The sequence below is a fragment of the Carassius gibelio genome, chromosome A4, assembly GCF_023724105.1.
Source record: "Carassius gibelio isolate Cgi1373 ecotype wild population from Czech Republic chromosome A4, carGib1.2-hapl.c, whole genome shotgun sequence".
NCBI classification, from domain to species: domain Eukaryota; kingdom Metazoa; phylum Chordata; class Actinopteri; order Cypriniformes; family Cyprinidae; genus Carassius; species Carassius gibelio.
In genome coordinates this window covers 11,508,879-11,527,725 of record NC_068374.1, presented here as the reverse complement: position 1 = coordinate 11,527,725, position 18,847 = coordinate 11,508,879, and the positions used below count along the sequence as shown (strand labels likewise).

Below are 18,847 nucleotides of genomic sequence, written 5' to 3'. Positions count from 1 at the left end.
CAAATCTGAAACATGCTATAGTGGTTCCTGTAGCAAATGCTGGAATCCAAAGGTTAAATGATTTTTGACCAGTAGTCCTCACTTCTCTGGTGATGAAAACACTTGAAAAAATCGTGAGAATCGAGATGAGTTTTAGTTAAGATAAGATCCATTTCAGTTTGCATATAGGGCAGAGAGGGCTGTTGAAGATGCCGTAACAACTCTGGTGCACTTAGTAGCTCAACATTTGGAGACCCCAAAACAAGGTCATGGCAGTCTATTATTGACTTTTCATCTCCATTTAACTCAATTAGGCCGTATGTGTCAATCTATTTAATTATTGAACAGGACTGTGTTTTAAGCCAATGGCTTGTTGTCTTTCATGCTATGTTCTTCTATAGTAATGGTTGCCAACCCGTCCATCTTAGTCTACTGGTAGATCTTTATCAATGTCCCAGTAGCTCTCGAATATAACAGAAAATAAGTACAAAAATACATGACATTCTCTAGTCTTTGTACTGTATTTGTTGTACTTATTTTTCTGTTATTTTTGGATTCTACTGGAAAACAATTTGCAATCACGTTAAAACCATGTGAAATATTTGAAACACAAAACTCATTTTCATGGTTTAAATCTCACTGTTCAAGATGCTCGAATTCTAGGACGAAAATGTAAATTTGCATGTATCACTGAAGGGGACTGACTGTCTTTAGAAAAGTTTTGGATGGCATTGCCAAAACAATATTATTAAACTAGTATTAGTAAATAGTATTTATAAGCGCAGTGCTGCTTTGTTTACAGCGGTAACCAAGGAAATGCTTCATTCCATGAGCGCCACCTACAAGCTGAGAGTGAATCTGCATCTTCATTCAGTCTGTCTGCTGCTTTTGTTTTTTGCTGGAATGATTTACATAGCATGATTTCACAAAGCTGAAGTCAGACAATTCTGTTTTTGATATAAATCTTTGAAATTATACTATCTGATTAAAATGACAATTTATTATTATTATTAAGTAACAGGGAAAAAAAACTGCCTAAACTAAATGTGAAATATCTTTCTTTGCATCCTGATTAAACTTTAAGGCTAGTTTGACATGTAATAAAGGAAATAAATAATGGGAACAATTCTCACCATTAACTATTAACTATGACTTTTGCCTCAGTAAACTCCTAATTTGCTGCTTATTAATAGTAAGCTAGTTGTCAAGTTTAGGTATGAGGGAGGATTTTGGGATTTAAAATATGCTTATGCAGAATAAGGCAATATGCTACTAATTAGATTTGCTTAAACAACTTTCTGATGATTCATATCAGAATCTTCATTCACAGCTTCATAATCCAAATAACATTTGAGCACTAAGGTCCACATTAAGAGTGAAAGTTCTTTAGATCTTTTCCTTTTTACGCTGCAGCTGTGAGTTGGTGAAGGACAATGGCGTCTGTTAAAGAACTGCTTGTGGACTCACTGAAGGAGCTGGTAGAAGCTGAACTGAAGGAGTTTCATTGGCGCTTAATGAATGCATATCATAAGTGTATATCAAAGTCTGAAATGGAAAAGGCAGATATATTCGACACAGTGGAAAAGATGGTGGCATGTTTTGGACCAGAAGGAGCTGTAAAGATCATGGTGGACATCCTGAGAAAGATGAAACAGAATGATCTGGCTGATCAGCTGGAGAATGAACACAAGCAAGGTAACATTTCATTCACCGTGACTATAATGTGAGTAAATATATACAAGTGTGATGGTTTGACTTAAACCTCTTTTCCTCTTTGCTTTGCTGATGTGATTAATGTGTGATAAATGTTTCCCAGTGATTAATTCTCTGTTTCTCTCTCTCACAGCTCAGACTGAGGGAAATATAAAGACATCTGTCCCTGTTGGAGGTAATTCACAAGATATCTTGAGTAAATATCAATCACTGTCTGTAAATACAAACTAGATAAACTGCAAGCATTACAGGGCCAGTCACACCAACTTTGACAAGCTGCAAGCCGCAATGCTCAAAGATGGCCATCTAGCGCATATTTATATAGAGTAACTAACGTTTATTAAAAAGCAGCAGAGCTTTGTAAACAGCTCAGAGTAATCATGCCATCTCCATAAAAATTATATGATTGCCAGAACAAAATTACCGGGATTTCTGAAAAGTATCCTTAGTATCCTTTCAAATGTTAAAGTTGTCAGAGTCATTGCATGCTTTCCATGTGCTGCCCCGCCCCGGAAAAAAGCTCAGACTCAGGATTTTTTTTCCCCTAACCCCTGAGAACAGCGTGTCCAGTAACACTTTAGAATAAGGAACACATTCATTATTAACTAAGTTTTCCCTGAACAAACTCCTAATTTGCTGCTTATTAAGTTAGTAAGGTAATTGTTAAGTTTTGGTAAGGTTTTGGATAATGTTGGGCGATATGTTCATTATTCAAATCGTCATATTGTCAACCTGTGAGATCGACGATACATAATATTATTGTGCATGGGTGGAGCAAGAGAGCGACTCTGTTTTTGTCATACCATAACTATTTGGTGTTTTAGCAAGTGTGCACAAGAGCCTATGGAATCACCAATAATAAAAAAATATATACTTTCAAACAAACTGATAAACTAACGTTAAATATAAAACAGCTAGTTCATATATAGTCAGACGCAACTGTCATACCGCATGTCATGTTACAAATTAGCCGCATCTGTGCATGGAAGTTATCAGTCTAAATGTTCTGCAAAATCAGTCAACAGTGAAAATCAATAATAGATTTCATATAAAGTCCAACAGTTTAACACTAATATTGGACATAAATGTACATGTTAAATATAAAGCATTCAAAACAAGTTCCTATATTTGGAATAAAGTTGAATTGAAGTGATGCACCAGTCATACATCGCTCTGCGCCATGCTCCTCATGATGAGTCTGATGCACTGCCACTGAAACAATGAGACTTCTAACATAACTGTGGCATTATACTAAGTTAGTATACATATAGGCCGTTCAGATTACTTGTTAAAGTGCAATTAAATACCTAATCAGTAATATCTGCAGACGATGTATGTCTGTTTGTGGATAGAGACTTCTTCTCTAGCTATAGGTTCTAATCCTCATTTGCGCACGCGTATGTGTGTGTGAAATGTGGTGCTGAAGTGAAATAGCTGGGCAGTTTGATAGCCGAATGATAAAAGGCCATCTAATAAACATAAAAATAATTATAATTATAATAATTTAATACATTAATAGGAGAATGAGCCCTAATATCGTCTTCACTATCGACAAAGACATCTGCTATCATCGATATCTCTGTCTATCAGCACAACCCTAGTGTAGGATTAAAGGATCTAAAATGTGGTCATGCAGAATAAGATATTAACATGTGCTTTATGAGTAATAATAAACAGCCAATATGCTAATAAGCATGCTAATAAGCAACTAGTTAATAGTGAGAGCTGGTCCTTAAAATAAAGTGTTACAGCATGTCCCCAGTGATATCCAGTTCACAAATGTCTAAAAATTAATTGAACATCTTATATTGTGATACAATTGTTTATATAAGTTGACCAGTAGGTGGCACTGTCACCAAATTGATTCAATGTCATCAAGGCATGATTAAAATCACACATGCAAAGTTTATTTAAGTAGGTCAAAGCATGTTGTAAATACAGTCTCACATCCTGTTTGATGTGCTAGATGATGTTGGAAACCATTTATCAAAAAAGAAACTTTCAGAAATTCTAAAATTGAAACCAAGCTGTTAGAGATGGTCTGTGCTGTTTTTAGCAGTATGACTTTAGTCTGTCTGCATCAGTTTTAATAATAATGATCATGCTGAAAAGAAAAATATTTCTCCAATTTGCTTAATGCTTTATCAATCTGATTGATTTTTTTCACTATAGAACTGCAAAACTTCTTGAAAACTCACAAAAACAACATGATGAAGAAAGCAAAATATATTTTTGAGGGCAACAAAGAAAACGATACAGATCTCAATACTGTTTACACAGAACTGTTCATCACAGAGGGAGAGATGAAAGATGTCAATCATGAACATGAGATTCTGAAGATTGATGATGTTTTCAGGAACAACAAAACACTGGACAAACCAATCAAATGCAATGATATATTTACTGAACTGAGAAAAAAAAATGAGGAGAAGATTGTGCTGACCAAGGGAGTCGCTGGCATTGGAAAAACTGTCTTTGTGCACAAGTTCATCCTGGACTGGGCAGAAGGAAACACCAATCAAGATATAAACTGTGTGTTCCTGCTTCAATTCAGAGAGATCAACGTGATTAAAGATAAAGAGATCAGTCTCCATGAGTTTCTGCTGAAATTTTATCCTGAACTGAAGATCCTAGAGAAATCAAATTTATATAAGGAATGTAAGCTAGCATTTATATTTGATGGACTTGATGAGAGTCGACTGCCATTAAACTTTAAAAGTGACACGCCTGACACTGTTGAGGAAAGAGCATCTGTAGATGTGCTGTTTACAAGTCTGGTCAAAAGGAAGCTGCTTCCATCAGCTCTGGTCTGGGTGACATCACGACCAGCAGCAGCCAATCAGATCCCTCCTGAACATGTGGGTTTGTTCACAGAAGTGCGAGGATTCACTGATGAACAGAAGGAGGAGTACTTCAGAAAGAGAATCACAGATGAGAGTCTGGCCTCCAGAATCATCTCACACATTAAGACGTCTCGTAGTCTCTACATCATGTGCCACATTCCTGTGTTCTGCTGGATCACAGCCACAGTACTTCAGGATATTCTCATCAAAAGCAATACAGAGAACATAAACACAACACTCACTGAAATGTACATTCACTTCCTGCGGATACAGATGAACATTAAGAGTCAGAAGTATGATGAACAAGAAGAAAGAGAACATTCAGACCATTTAAAAATAAATAGAGAAATGATTTTGAAGTTAGCCAAGTTAGCATTTGAACAGCTAAAGAAGGAAAACATTGTGTTCTATGAGAAGGATCTGAAAGCATGTGGTATTGATGTGAGTAAAGACACTGAGTTCACAGGAATGATTGCTGAGATTTTCAAGATGGAAGATGGACTTTATAAGACAAAGGTCTTCTGCTTTGTACATCTGAGTGTTCAAGAGTTCCTGGCTGCATTGCATGTGTTCATCTGCTACCTGAAAAAGAACAAGCGAGAGCTTCAGTTTTTCTTTGAAGATTCACAAAATACAGCCAGACAAAAGTGTCAGATCTTCTTTAGAAATGTCAAATTTCATGACTTAACAAAGAGGGCCACTGATAAAGCAATGCAGAGTAAGAGAGGACACCTGGACCTGTTCCTGCGGTTTCTGATGGGCATTTCACTGGAATCCAGTCAGAACTTACTCAAAGGCCTGATCACACACACTAAAGACACCAGTGTGAGCATCAGACAAACAACTGAACACATTAAGGAATTACAAAAACAGAACATCTCAGATGAAACTTCAGTCAACCTATTTTACTGCTTACTTGAGCTGAAAGATAATTCATTATATGAGGAAATCCAGACTTATCTCAGTTCAGATGCACATCCAGGAAGAGACCTCTCATCTTCAATGTGCTCAGTGCTGACCTACATACTGCTGATGTCAGAGAAGGTGCTGGATGAGTTCAGTCCAAAGAGGTTCACGTCAAAACAAGCAGACTACAAGAGACTTATTCCAGCTGTGAGATGCTGCAGAAAAGCACTGTGAGTAATTTCACTGACTGCTGTTTAATTAAATGTTTTGTTCTTTATCACTTATCGATTAAATGTCAAAATAATATGTGTAATATGTTCCTGTTTGGATTATGAAGGGTATAATAAATTACTGCAGAAACACTGAACATCAGAAAATAAAAGCATTCTGTTTTGGCAGATTTGACGGCTGTGGTTTTGATGAAACATGCTGTGAAACTGTGTCTTCTGCTCTAAAATCATCAAACTGTCATCTGACGGAGCTGGACCTGAGTAGCAATCATCTGCAGGATTCAGGAGTGAAGCTGCTTTCTAATGGACTGAAGAGTTCACACTGTCGACTGAACATACTGAGGTTTGACATTCACTCAATCACTATGTTCAAATATGTGGATGAATAGATGTTATAATAACTATAGCTAGTATATTTCAACCCTCTATGCACACCTTGGCAACATAATCACCATTGGCTAGTAAATTTTTCAGTTTACTCACCAGACTGATATACTAATTTACAAACACACACACACACACACACACACACACACACACACACATATATGATTCCAATCAGCTTATCTTTTTAAAATGGCACAGCTTCTTAAATATTAGCTTCTTAATCAGTCAGTCAAGCATTATATTATGATAATTAAGCACAATTTAATGATAGAACTTTAGTGATTAGAACTAAAACTTGGTAACCATGTATGAATGCATATTTGTCATTTTGTCATCAACTTAAGACTGGTGGTGATGCTTAAGATATTGTTGGTCCTTCAGGGTTTCCGTAAAAACAAAATAACATATCATATTAATTATTATTAAAAGATAATACTACTTCCAATTCTACTACCATACTAAAAATATACAATGCACTATGGATTGATGAACTGCTGGATTCAAGAATATTAATCACGTTGTCTGTGTTCGGTCAAGCTGATTTGCTGAAATCAAAACAGGGATGGTAATAGATGAGCGCCAGCCAATGAAATTGCCATTTGCGCATTAGCCCCCTAATTGCATATCCTTATCTATTTTGTAGTATGAATGTATCAGGACACAAGGCAGACAATACCTAATCAAAAACATGAATACAGACATTTCTTTAAGTGACTTCTTTGTATAGTTGCAATTAACTGTTTTGTGTCAATAAAAAAACATGTTCCATTTCTTTAAAAATTTGATTATTACAATAGCTTTATTTTCACTTCATGAGTGTAATCCTAAGCTCACGGGATAATATTCCTCTTTGTTCCTGCATCATTTCAGTAGGACAGATTCAGTGTGTTGACAGCTTGACAACCGCTGTGACTGACTCAAAAGCGTGTTGGCAGTTTGATTCAAGAAAGATTTGCTACATTGTTGAGCAGAAATGCTCAGATGAGTTATGAATTTAACCCTCATGAGTTCATGCTGAGGCATTTTGCAGGCCTTGAAGATGTGACAGGCCCTGATGTTTGTGCTTAAGTTAAAAGAAAGACCTTTACACAAAGGCACTTACTGCATGCTATTGTTATTAAACAGTCATTACATACAGTGGCATGCGAAAGTTTGGGAACCCCCCCTCCTTCTGGAGCATCAGTGAATGTTTGAATCTTTTTTGATAGTTGTGTTTGAGTGCTTAAATTGTCCTCGGTGTGAGAACAAACAAGGGACTCATGCACAACCATCACAAAACAGAAAGACAGTCGTGGATCATCCAGGTAACCACACACAGTATTAAGAACCAAGGGTTCCCAAACTTTTGAATGGGGATATTTTAATAATTTCTGCAATTTTTTGTGTTGTGGACTAAATGTAAACATCTTTTATGTACAATCTCTTACCCAGGACAGTACTAAATAAAAAATAACATGCATTTAGTATGATCTCTCTAATTTTGTTCAAATTATTCACATTTTCACAGATTCTGCAAGGGGATCCCAAACTTTCGCATGCCACTGTAATAGGCCTATATAAATATAAATATATATATATATATATATATATATATATATATATATATATATATATATATATATATATAGATTTATATAGATATAAAGATTAAAAGCTAAATGTATTCATTTCGGTTCATTCTTGGTTAAAAAAATAAATTAAAAAATCTTCATGTTCCATATGCAGAGCGAAATCAGAACGGTCCAGCATTTAGAAATAATTCTTATTAACTCTGTTATTATTCTTGATTTTTTAAACTGCTAACACTTTGCATTTTCGAATTACACCTTTACTGTTGACTAAAAATTTAGTATTTTCTGTTTCAGCTGTTTGATCGCGCTGGTGCCTCACATGCACATATTCATTGGAAACAGCAGCCGTTCACCGTGCCATTCGGCGTGATCATCGGTCCACTGGCATTTTTTTTTTGTTATTATGGTTTTTTACGTCGATATTTAAACATGCTTGAAATACAAAGCCGATTTTAGCTAATTAATAATAGTTCAGCTTCAAATGGGCAACATCACGAATATGAAAACGCTTGGATTTGTCCCAAATGAGAGAACCCAACATTACCTTATGTTTCGCTTTAAATTAATATAATTTTTGTGTTGTTTGTTTGTTTATAGCTAAGCCTATATTATTATATACTGCAATTATATTTATCCCATTAGAATTATATATTTTTACACTAAGTAGACATCCAAAACGCCTCTTTTACCGCCACACGTACCGCTGCGGCGGCGGTATAAAGTCCATTTGCAGCATTTGACCGCTGAGTGGCGCTTCAACCACAAACAAGCGCATCAAAGCACATTTTCGCTAATAGACGTCAGTTTTGCTTCACTGATGTGTTAGATTTGATCGCTTCAATCAGGGAAAATGAAAGAAAAACACTGTAGTTAAAATATTTAATATATTTAATATTCACAGACGAGAGTTTGGTACTTATGAAGTTATGTGTATTTCTTAGAACGAATTCAAGCAGGATAAATGTCAAGACTGTGCCTGAGCCTGTGCTTAATTTTTTTTCTAAGCAACATAGTATTAAATCATATTTTTAGATTTGACCCATTTGAAAGGTGTGCAGTATTATTTATAATATATATTATTTACATTACATTTTAAAATTCATTTAATAAAACAACATTGATTTTTTGTTATTCGTTACCTGTCCTTTATTTTGACAGATAACTTCTTGGGAATTTTTATTTTTTGTATGTACACTGATATAGACATTCTTGCATGTTTTATTAATTATTTCCTTTATTTTAGTAAAAGTGAAGCACGTACAATTTAGTTCCCATTATTTAGGCCTAATTAGACTAAAACAAAAAATGAATAAAATAAACCTACACAATTTAAAGAGGGGGTGAAATGCTTGTTTTCACTCAATCTTCTGTTAATCTTGAGTGCCTATAGAGTAGTACTGCATCCTACATATCTCCAAAAAGTCTTTAGTTTTATAATATTTATAAGAGAAAGATAGTCTGTACCGTTTTTTCCCGGAAAAACATGAGCGGCTGGAGGCGTGACGTGTGGGCGGAGCTAAAGAATCACGAGCGCGAGTAAGCTTTTGCGTTGAGAGCTGGAAGCTGTGACATTACCATGAGGAAAAAAACATCATCCAAAACAAACCATGGCTAACAGTCAGATTCAGCCGTATATTTATGATCCAGAATCAGATCCAGAGGCTGAAATTGAACAAGAGCAGCAGCAGCAACGACTACAGCAGGACGTCTCTATGTAGTATGTATTGAACCTGTATATATTTGCTTAGCGGTGTTGGAAAATGACTAAGTTCCACTTTATGTCGTCTTCAGGGCGTCAAACTGGGCCTTGTTTGTAAAACAAGCATCTTCAAAATGCAGGGAACAAACAAAAACACTTTCACAACTCCGTTGATGCTCTGTAAAAATAAACTCCATCCACTGGTCCCTTAATGCTGTTTTTTTTTTTTTTGTAATCTGTGCAGGGTTGTCTTGCCCTGGCAACCAAAAACACACTTCTTTTGTGACATTTCGGTCTTGCTCTGATCAGTGAATGTCTCTGCTCTGCTCTACGGGAGCGTGCGCTCTTCCGGGAGAAGTGCCCTTAGGACCCATATAAGGAAATTCCGCTCCATCTAACGTCACACAGACCCATACTCGAAAAAAACTTTAAGAAACTTGTGACAAACCGGAAGTAGTATTTTTGGAACAGAAATACGGACCTACTTTATATTAAGTGGCCTTAACTACTATGTACTTACATTTTAATTAATAATTTAGTACAGTGTACTTATTGTGTACATACATGTTTTTACATTGTACTTATATTAAAAAAAACTACATATAATTACATCTGTATTTAATTTCTGTAATTAAATTTATAATTACACTGTTGACCCATACTTTACACCTTAACCCACCCTTAAACTTACCCATACCTCCAACCCTCTACCCTAACCTTACCCCTATCCCACCTCAATAGCAGCAAGAGTGATTTACAATACAATATGAACACAATAAGTACATTGTACTTATTTTTTATGTAAGTACATAGTAGTTAAGGCCACCTAATATAAAGTGGGACCAGAAATACTCCTTCAAACGTACAGCTTAATTTTTGAAACTTTGTCCATGTTTAGCATGGGAATCCAACTCTTTAACAGTGTTAAAAAACTCAGTATGCATGAAATAGCATTTCACCCCCCCTTTAACTAATTGAAACTCTAAAGAATGGACTGATAAATAAAACGTCATCATGATTAAACTCAAGTTCTCTCATTATAATCAACAAAATGCACATGACGTAAAAAATAGCTTCATTAACTTACAACTTAATTGATTTTAAAGGTAGACTTTTTAACGTGCTTTTAGGGCAGTCAAATTTATAGATTACAGATTAAACTGGTCTTATGGTGGTCATATCATCTATTATTTATGCCATGCGACCTACAAAAGTAAGGATTGTGATCCGAGCAACGAGCATTGCTGCAGGTTGCTTTTTGACGGATATGTAGTGCTTGTGCTGCCTTGGTCTTCATTTCGTCGGGTGAATCATCTCTCTCACTCCGCAGCAGAGTCTGTGAGCAGAGTGAAGCAGCAGCTACTCCTCCTCTGTGCTCAGAGCATTTAATATTCACTCCGCTGCACGCTTACTTAAACACACTCAGCCTTCTCTCTGCGGATAAAGTTAGTTCAGTATGTTTGAAATTTCATTTCACGTCTCTGTCAGATGCACGAGTTGAGCCACTCAGAACAATGGGAGCCCTGAGTGGTGCATCAGTGGATGTTAAAAAGAAAACCGATTTTCCTTCAAACAAACCGATGTAAATGCCACATTCTACTTAAACAATAAAATAGATTTATTGCCCAGCCCTACTTGCTTTAATTAAAGTTAAAAAATAACAATAATAATAAATTGCAGCCACATTTAAATGCAGGTGTGTAAAATGTGTGTGGTTCGTGTGATGCTGAGTGCGATGTGCAGAATTTATTCTCATTTGTTTTATCTTCATTACTTGTTTGTATAATTGCATAATTAATATAATTTAATTTGTAATGCATTTGCAAAATGTGTATTAATATTCATATTGAAGTGTTTGTGCGAAAATTATTAATGCACATTAATGACAGTGAGACACCCTATTGATCACTTGAATATTTCCTGATAATTAATTTATTTTAGATTGCGGTGTCTCATATACATGATATCTTGAGAAATGCTTAGAAATAAGTGACAGCAGATTATTGTAAGTCTAAAGTTTATTAAATAATAGCAAGTTTACAATACATGTACAAAATTGTTTCGGGTCATTGTCTGTAAAAAATAAAAAATAAAAAATAATAAAAATAAATTATAAATTTTATATATATATACATATATGTATATATATATATATATATATATATATATATATATATATATATATAGTGCTTATTCAACTTTCAGTCATTAAAATAAGAAAAGATCACAACACAATTCGTAAATAAGCAATGAGGTTCTTTAAAGTGTTGTCTTATGTACGACGCCAAATTAGATTTTATGATGTTATCTTGATAAAAATGCTTGTCCATAATTCCTGAAAACGTACAAAGATTAAATTATAAGTTTACAAACTCAGCCTCTGATGAATCAAACACAACTATCGGTCCCGGTCCCTGACGGGATATGGCTCCCCAAACGTGAAGCTTTACAGGATGCTTAGCTTTTTGTTTCACAACCCGATGACCCCTTTTCATGTAGCACATCAGAGCAAAGCGCTCCAAAGCCACGGTAGTTTCTTCAGAAAAGATCACGTTGTCAAATGTCTCTTGGACAGATAACCACTGCTGAACTTGACTAAGACGCACGGCCTTGTTGTTGTCACGAATCATAGGATCCGTCCTATTATACAAATTAAGATAATAAGAAACAATGTTCAAATTAATATACAGTAGCATATCTAGAATTGCATATGGAAAAGTTACCTGGCTTTACCGTATGTCCATTCCGAGATCTCCTGATTGTGCGGGTTGATACTTGTAATTGCAGTCTGGACTGAAGTTGGTCCTGAATGTTTTTTGCCGACCACTCATCGTCCTGTATATGACATGCACACCTGACTGCAACAGGAAAGCCCTGATGTCAGAAAGAAAGTGCCCTGCTCCCCACAAAGACCTGATTTTGTCGCTCATTTTGAAAGAAATCTTCGTCATGGCTAAATGTCTTGCCGAAAGTCTGCTTTCCAAGAGTTGGAGATCCTTAGTCTACTGAATAGAGAACGTTCTGCGATTAATTAATAGGCTACAGCTCAGTTCTAGTACAGTATGTTACATCATTGGTGTGACATCATTAGGATTAGTTTAATGGTAGTACATCGCTTACAAAGGGTTCATGTTAACTACTGTATGATTATCAACCTGCATTAACACATTAAAATCATCTGATAATCATACAGTAGTTAACATGAACCCTTTGTAAGCGATGTACTACCATTAAACTAATCCTAATGATGTCACACCACAAAATAGTTATAATTTCACGATATAGTTGATATGGTTGTGTTAATGTTTCAACTATATCGTGCAATTATACAGTAGCTATTGTATGTAACAATCTGATCTCATGCCATAAGCTATACAATTACGAAAAAAAAACCATTTTGTTATTCAACAAGTGCTAGGCTATTAAGATAAAAAAAATTCTGCTATAGTTGCGCTTAATCTGCCCCTCCACAATGAATGCATATGAATATTTTGTATTTGTATTTTGCCTGCAGTTAAGAGCATAATGATGAGAACATGTTTAACATTGGAAGTTTAAGATCCTGTATAACATCATAACAAATTATTAAATAATAGTTCAAATGAACCGTACAAACACAGTCTTGATTTATGCTATTTATTTGGGCCTATTTATTTATATCAGCATATCTGTTGATTCAGATCTTTTTAATAACTGATGATGTTGTAAACTGTGGTTAAGCTGTAAACCAGCTCTAAATAATTGACCAAGATATTTAACATTATGGCACCGTATTGGTAGAACGTAGAACAATAACTGTACAGAATATTTACTGCCATAATATGTCCCGGAAAGACAAAGAAATAGAAATGTTAAAAAAAACAACCCCCGATTGTGTTCCATTTACAACAAGCCATTTACTCCATCGCTTCTGTGGATCTGAATCGTGCTCAACCTGGAAGTTGTCATCCAGATTTCCAGTTCTGCCCTCCCACTCTAGAGCATACTGACATACTGATGATGCAGAGTCGGGGACGTCCAGATCGGTATGGTTGCTTGTTGTTCCGCGCTGTTGTGCCAGAACAGCGATATGCAGAATGGGCAACCACAACTAACTGGGATGGTTTGAGAGGTAAATTTGCATTGCCCATGAACATAAGACAGTATGTTACAAGCACTGTCTCCCAGAGGTTTCCCCATATGTCCAGCACTGACAGCAAGCGGGTAAAGGACCGGGTCAACGAATTCCTACGCTCCCCAAGGAACTCTGTTGCCCACCGATGTCTGCACTTTTGAAGACACTTTCTTTTAAAATACATTTCTTTTAAATACATTTAAAAATCTGTTAATATTATATTTTAGTAGTTGTATTTTATCTGGCGATTTCTATAAAAAAATAAATAAATAAAAAACTATATTTCCCTCAAGACCTAGTCATGTTTTTGTGGTTGTTTAAATTTAAACGTGTCTGCTTCTATTTTAGCCAATTTATTTTCAATAAACTAAAACAAAAATAATAATAATAAATAATAATAAAAAAAGGAAATCGAATACAGCTCGTTATCAGACTGTAAAAAATACAATGAAAAAGTCATGACAACTAATTTTTAAGGTTGGCAACTTAAACTTATAGAAATAATTTAAGCAATTAAATGCGTTTTTATACTAGTTTAAATCTGAATTTTTAATACTATTAAACGGAATTTAAAATCTCATGGAATTTTAAGTTTAAACGGGTGAAAATGCCACAGTGAATGTTAAATATAGCCTAAATAACAGAAGACCTTGATTGCATGTTAAAATGAAACTAACAGAATATTTTTTTTATACATGAACAATTCATGTATAAAATGGCACAGCAACATTTATATCAAACACTTTTACGTTGTCCAAAATTGAGCAACTCCAGAGGAAGGTATTGCGCAAGAGCGCACAAGTGAATGTGAAGAGAATTTTTAGGGGGTAGGAGGATTTTTTTATTCATAAATGTTCATAAGCATGAAAAAAATGGGATAAACACGAAATAAATAAGTAAATAAAATAAATTGATATACAGTATAGCTTACCTGTTGGGTTTACCTCTCTCATTCTGAACACATCAAAATGTTTCCATATTCATGATGTTGCGTATTTGCAGCTAAACTATTATTTATTAGGTAAAATAGGCTTTGGGGTTCATGTGTGTTTCAGTATCGATGGAAAAATATTAAAATGAGCAAAAATATGCCACAGTAGACCGCTGCTCATGCTGAACTGCGCTGTTTACAATGAATATGTGCACGTGAGGCACCAACACATAAAACAGCTGAAATATACCATACTCAATTTTTGCTTACACGGTTAAGGCATAATTGGGGACAGTTTGAAAAATCAAGAACAATACCAGTTAATAATACCAGATGTACCAGAATGTTTTGCTATTAAAGCTAATGCTGGACCGTTCTCATTTCGTTCCGCATATGGAACTAAGAGCAAACCAGAATAAAAATATATATATTTTTAATCCTTGTGCGTGTGTTCCTATATATATATATATATATATATATATGCACCTAGTAATAACTGTTTAATGACAATAGCATGCAGTGAGGCTTTGTGTAAAGGTCTTTTAAAGGTTTTTACTGCAGCCTAAAACTATTCCTCATTTTTAAATTAACTCTTACTTTTATTAATTAAATTTTATAATGGTTTTTAAGATGTTAAAATGTTATAATATAATGCTATTGATGTTTTACTTGTCCTTTCATCTTCGTTTAAAAATCCTCATTTTATTATTACAGTCAGTTCAAAATTCGTCCCTTTGCGCCACCTGGCGATAGTTAAGCAAATAATTTTAACACGCAACTGAATTCAATTAATAGTAAGCACGGCGGCAGTGCCCAAAAAGGCTGTCAACCTACTGTACATTATAACATTATTAAGCATGCCGTTATTATTTGAGGCTTTGTGTAAAGGTCTTTCTTTTACATTTTTACTGCAGCCTAAAACTATTCCTCATTTTTAAATTAACTCTTACTTTTATTAATTAAATTTTATAATGGTTTTTAAGATGTTAAAATGTTATAATATAATGCTATTGATGTTTTACTTGTCCTTTCATCTTCGTTTAAAAATCCTCATTTTATTATTACAGTCAGTTCAAAATTCGTCCCTTTGCGCCACCTGGCGATAGTTAAGCAAATAATTTTAACACGCAACTGAATTCAATTAATAGTAAGCACGGCGGCAGTGCCCAAAAAGGCTGTCAACCTACTGTACATTATAACATTATTAAGCATGCCGTTATTATTTCTGAATGTAATAAAATGCGATCTATTTTTTTACGTGTTTTTAAAAAACATGCAGCAAATGAAAACAGGTGATTAATTTAACCAATTAATCGCCTATTTTAGTTTGCTGCATTTTTGCTGGAAATTTGTTGCTGTGAGTTAAAAAATTTACATTATATACTTAGGAACAGAGTCTCGGCCTAATCTAGGCTATGTTGTTAACTATTTACAAGTTTTTATCCATTTTTTTTCATTGCATCTGAAAATTACTTTGTGAATGCACATGCCTCCCACGTTGCTCAGCTGTGGACGATTAAAAAATGTTTGATATAAAGGTTGCTGCCCCATTTTATACAGGAATTGTTCATAAAAAAAAATCTAATTACATTTGTACGTTTTATGTGCAATCGAGTTCTTCGGATACTATATAAGATAGAAGTTCATTTAGGTTATTTAAAAATTCTGTGAGATTTCAAAGTCAGTTTAATAATATTGAAATTCAAGTTGAATCTAGTATAAAGAAAGGTTATAGTTGCTTAATTTTTTTCTATGAAATGACTTGTTTATCATATAAGTTTTAATGAGCTGTATTCGTTTTCCATTTCAAAAACCAAGCACATAAATCTATTATTCACTCACATATGCCTTTATAATAACTGGCCAGGAACAACAGATGAAAATTAGCCTGTACCTGTAAAATAAATAAATAAATGAAATGAAAATATCCAGGTTTTTGTTTTTGTTTTTTTGAGGGAGGAGCCGCTGTCAGGAGAGTCAATTCATAATTAAATCATCATTAGAGTTGCCAATTAACTTCAGAAATGGAAAATAAGGGCTAATTGAGATTCTCTCTATTATTCTCTATTTAGGTTAAATTAGAATTAGATTTCTACTAGTGATAATTGCTATTTTTGATATCAGCAATTACATTTCCACTAATAACAATGTTAATTCTTAATATTGTCACGGGGTGAAGAGTCACTCGACAAGAGGAGTGTGAAATCAAATGCCCCGGAGAGTGGATTTATTGAAAAGTGTGGGGTGCCTGGTGAAGTGTGCTGCTCCGCTTTCTGGTGGCCGGTGCTTCCCGTGTGTTCTCTGTGCTCTTCAGTGCCAGTTAAGGTGAAAGTGGGTGTCCTGACGTATTCCAAAGTAGGTGGGCTGTCGGACACTCGCTGCTTTCTGCGAAGAAATGAGACAGGGGTTAGACCAGCGTTGCATTCGGTTCGAGACCGTTGTTTGAGTGCAGCGTGTGCTGCTTAAGAGTGTGTAGGCAGATGGGGAGCAGCTGTGACCGATCAGCCGGTGACGAGTAGGTGCAGGTGCTTTCTGTCGGTTGCCAGGGCAACGCTGATTCCTCTGGGAGCGCTCGTCACATCCCCCCCCTAAGCGTCATTCTGGTCCTGTGAACATATGTAGAGAGTAGGGGTGAAGTTAGGGGTGGGTGGGGAATGACCCCTGACAGACCAACATAAGCTGTCCAGATCCGGGAGAGGCCATCGGCGTTCGCGTTGGCAGCCCCGGCTCGATGGCGAACTTCAAAGTGGAAGTCCTGGAGCGCTAGGAACCAGTGAGTCACCCTGGCGTTGGTGTCCTTGGCGCGGGCCATCCATTGTAGGGGCGTGTGGTCGGTTACCAGGGTGAACTTGTGGCCCAGGAGATAGTACCGGAGCTCCAGGACTGCCCACCTGATGGCCAGGGCTTCCCTCTCCACGGCGACGTCCTTCCTCTCGGCTGGGGACAGCTTCCTGCTGATGTAAATGATCGGGTGCTCCTCACCTTCTTGAATTTGGGAGAGGACCGCTCCCAGTCCTGTGTCAGAGGCATCCGTTTTCAGCAGGAAGGGGCAGCTAAAGTCCGGGGCGCGGAGTACGGGTGAGGACGTGAGCGCCGCTTTAACCTGGGTGAAGGCCTTTTCCGCAGACGGGGTCCAACATACTTTCTCCGGCTGCCCCTTCCTGGTCAGGTCTGTCAGGGGGGCGGCTAAAGAGGAGAAGTTGGGGAAAAAACAAAGGTAATAACCCGCCAACCCCAAGAAGGCTCGTACCTGGGTCTTTGTCTGGGGTCTTGGGGTAGTGTGGATGGCCTCGACTTTCTTGTCTTGCGGCCGGATGAGTCTTCGGCCGACTTGGAAGCCTAGGGACTTGGCCTCCGAGAGGGCTAGGTGGCATTTTCGGGGGTTGGCGGTAAGTCCAGCCCGCCGGAGCTCCGAGAGCACCCTCCGCAGATGATCCAGATGTTCGTCCCATGCCTCGGAGTGGACCACGACGTCATCTAAGTAGGCGGCCACGTAGGCCTGGTGGGGCCGCAGGAGGATGTCCATCATCCACTGGAACGTTGCGGGGGCCCCGTGTAGGCTGAAAGGAAGGGTCCAGTACTGCCAATGGCCACTGGGGGTGGAGAAGGCGGTCTTCGGCTTGGCGGCTTCGGAGAGCGGTACCTGCCAATAGCCCTTGGTGAGGTCCAGGAGACTGATGTACTGGGCCCTTCCTAGGCGGTCCAGCAGTTCATCAACCCGAGGCATGGGGTACCCGTCAAATTCGGAGACTTCGTTCAGGCGGCGGAAGTCGTTACAAAAGCGGAGGGTGCCATCCGGCTTTGGGACCATCACAATGGGGCTGGACCATGGACTCCGGCATGGTTCTATTACCCCCAACTTTAGCATTTGTTGGACCTCTTCCTCAATAGCCTGCCGACGAGCATCCGGGACTCGGTAGGGCCGTTGCCTAATGACGACTCCTGGGGGCGTCTGGATGTGGTGCTGAAGCACGTTGGTCTACCCAGGCTGAGAGGAGAACACATCCTGGAACTGACTGACCAGGTGCTGCAGCTCCGTCTTCTGGGCAGCCGAGAGGTGGGGGTTGACATTCACAACCACGGGCTCAGTGAGGCTCAGGGCAGCTACTTGTCAGTGGCCTGACAGGTCGGGCAGGCTTGGCAGAACCTCTTTACTTCGGCCTCCAGGCCCGGCCAGTGGAAGCGGTCGCGGATGCGTTGAGCGGTGTTGGCTGCGGCGAGGTGTCCTGCCTTGGGGTGGGAAGGTGCCAATTCTAGGATGATCTTGGTCTTGGCTCGAGGCACGACTATTAACTTTTTCTCCTCCCTCCTCCGCTGGGCAACACAATACAGCAGGCCATTCTCTAAAACAAAATTTGGGAGAGGGTGGGGCCGAGGGAGGACGTCTTCTCCATCTACGACTCGCACTTGACTCCAACAGGAGGTCCAGGCGGCCATCTCGGTCTTCGACGGTTCCCCTTGAGGCTGGCAGGCT

The 18,847-nt window shown here is 37.5% G+C and overlaps 1 protein-coding gene across 1 annotated transcript in view; it reads left to right on the top strand.

Annotated features, from left to right (window-relative positions):
* The first annotated feature begins 1,396 nt into the window (after positions 1 to 1,396).
* Positions 1,397 to 18,847, top strand: part of LOC127969071 (NACHT, LRR and PYD domains-containing protein 3-like) — a 65,013-nt gene continuing 47,562 nt past the window's right edge. Inside the window, exons 1-4 of the mRNA XM_052570710.1 lie at positions 1,397 to 1,674; positions 1,826 to 1,867; positions 3,865 to 5,671; positions 5,841 to 6,014. Of these exons, the coding sequence (XP_052426670.1) occupies positions 1,413 to 1,674; positions 1,826 to 1,867; positions 3,865 to 5,671; positions 5,841 to 6,014 (2,285 nt within the window). The 5' untranslated portion in view covers positions 1,397 to 1,412. The remainder of the gene's footprint in view (positions 1,675 to 1,825; positions 1,868 to 3,864; positions 5,672 to 5,840; positions 6,015 to 18,847) is intronic.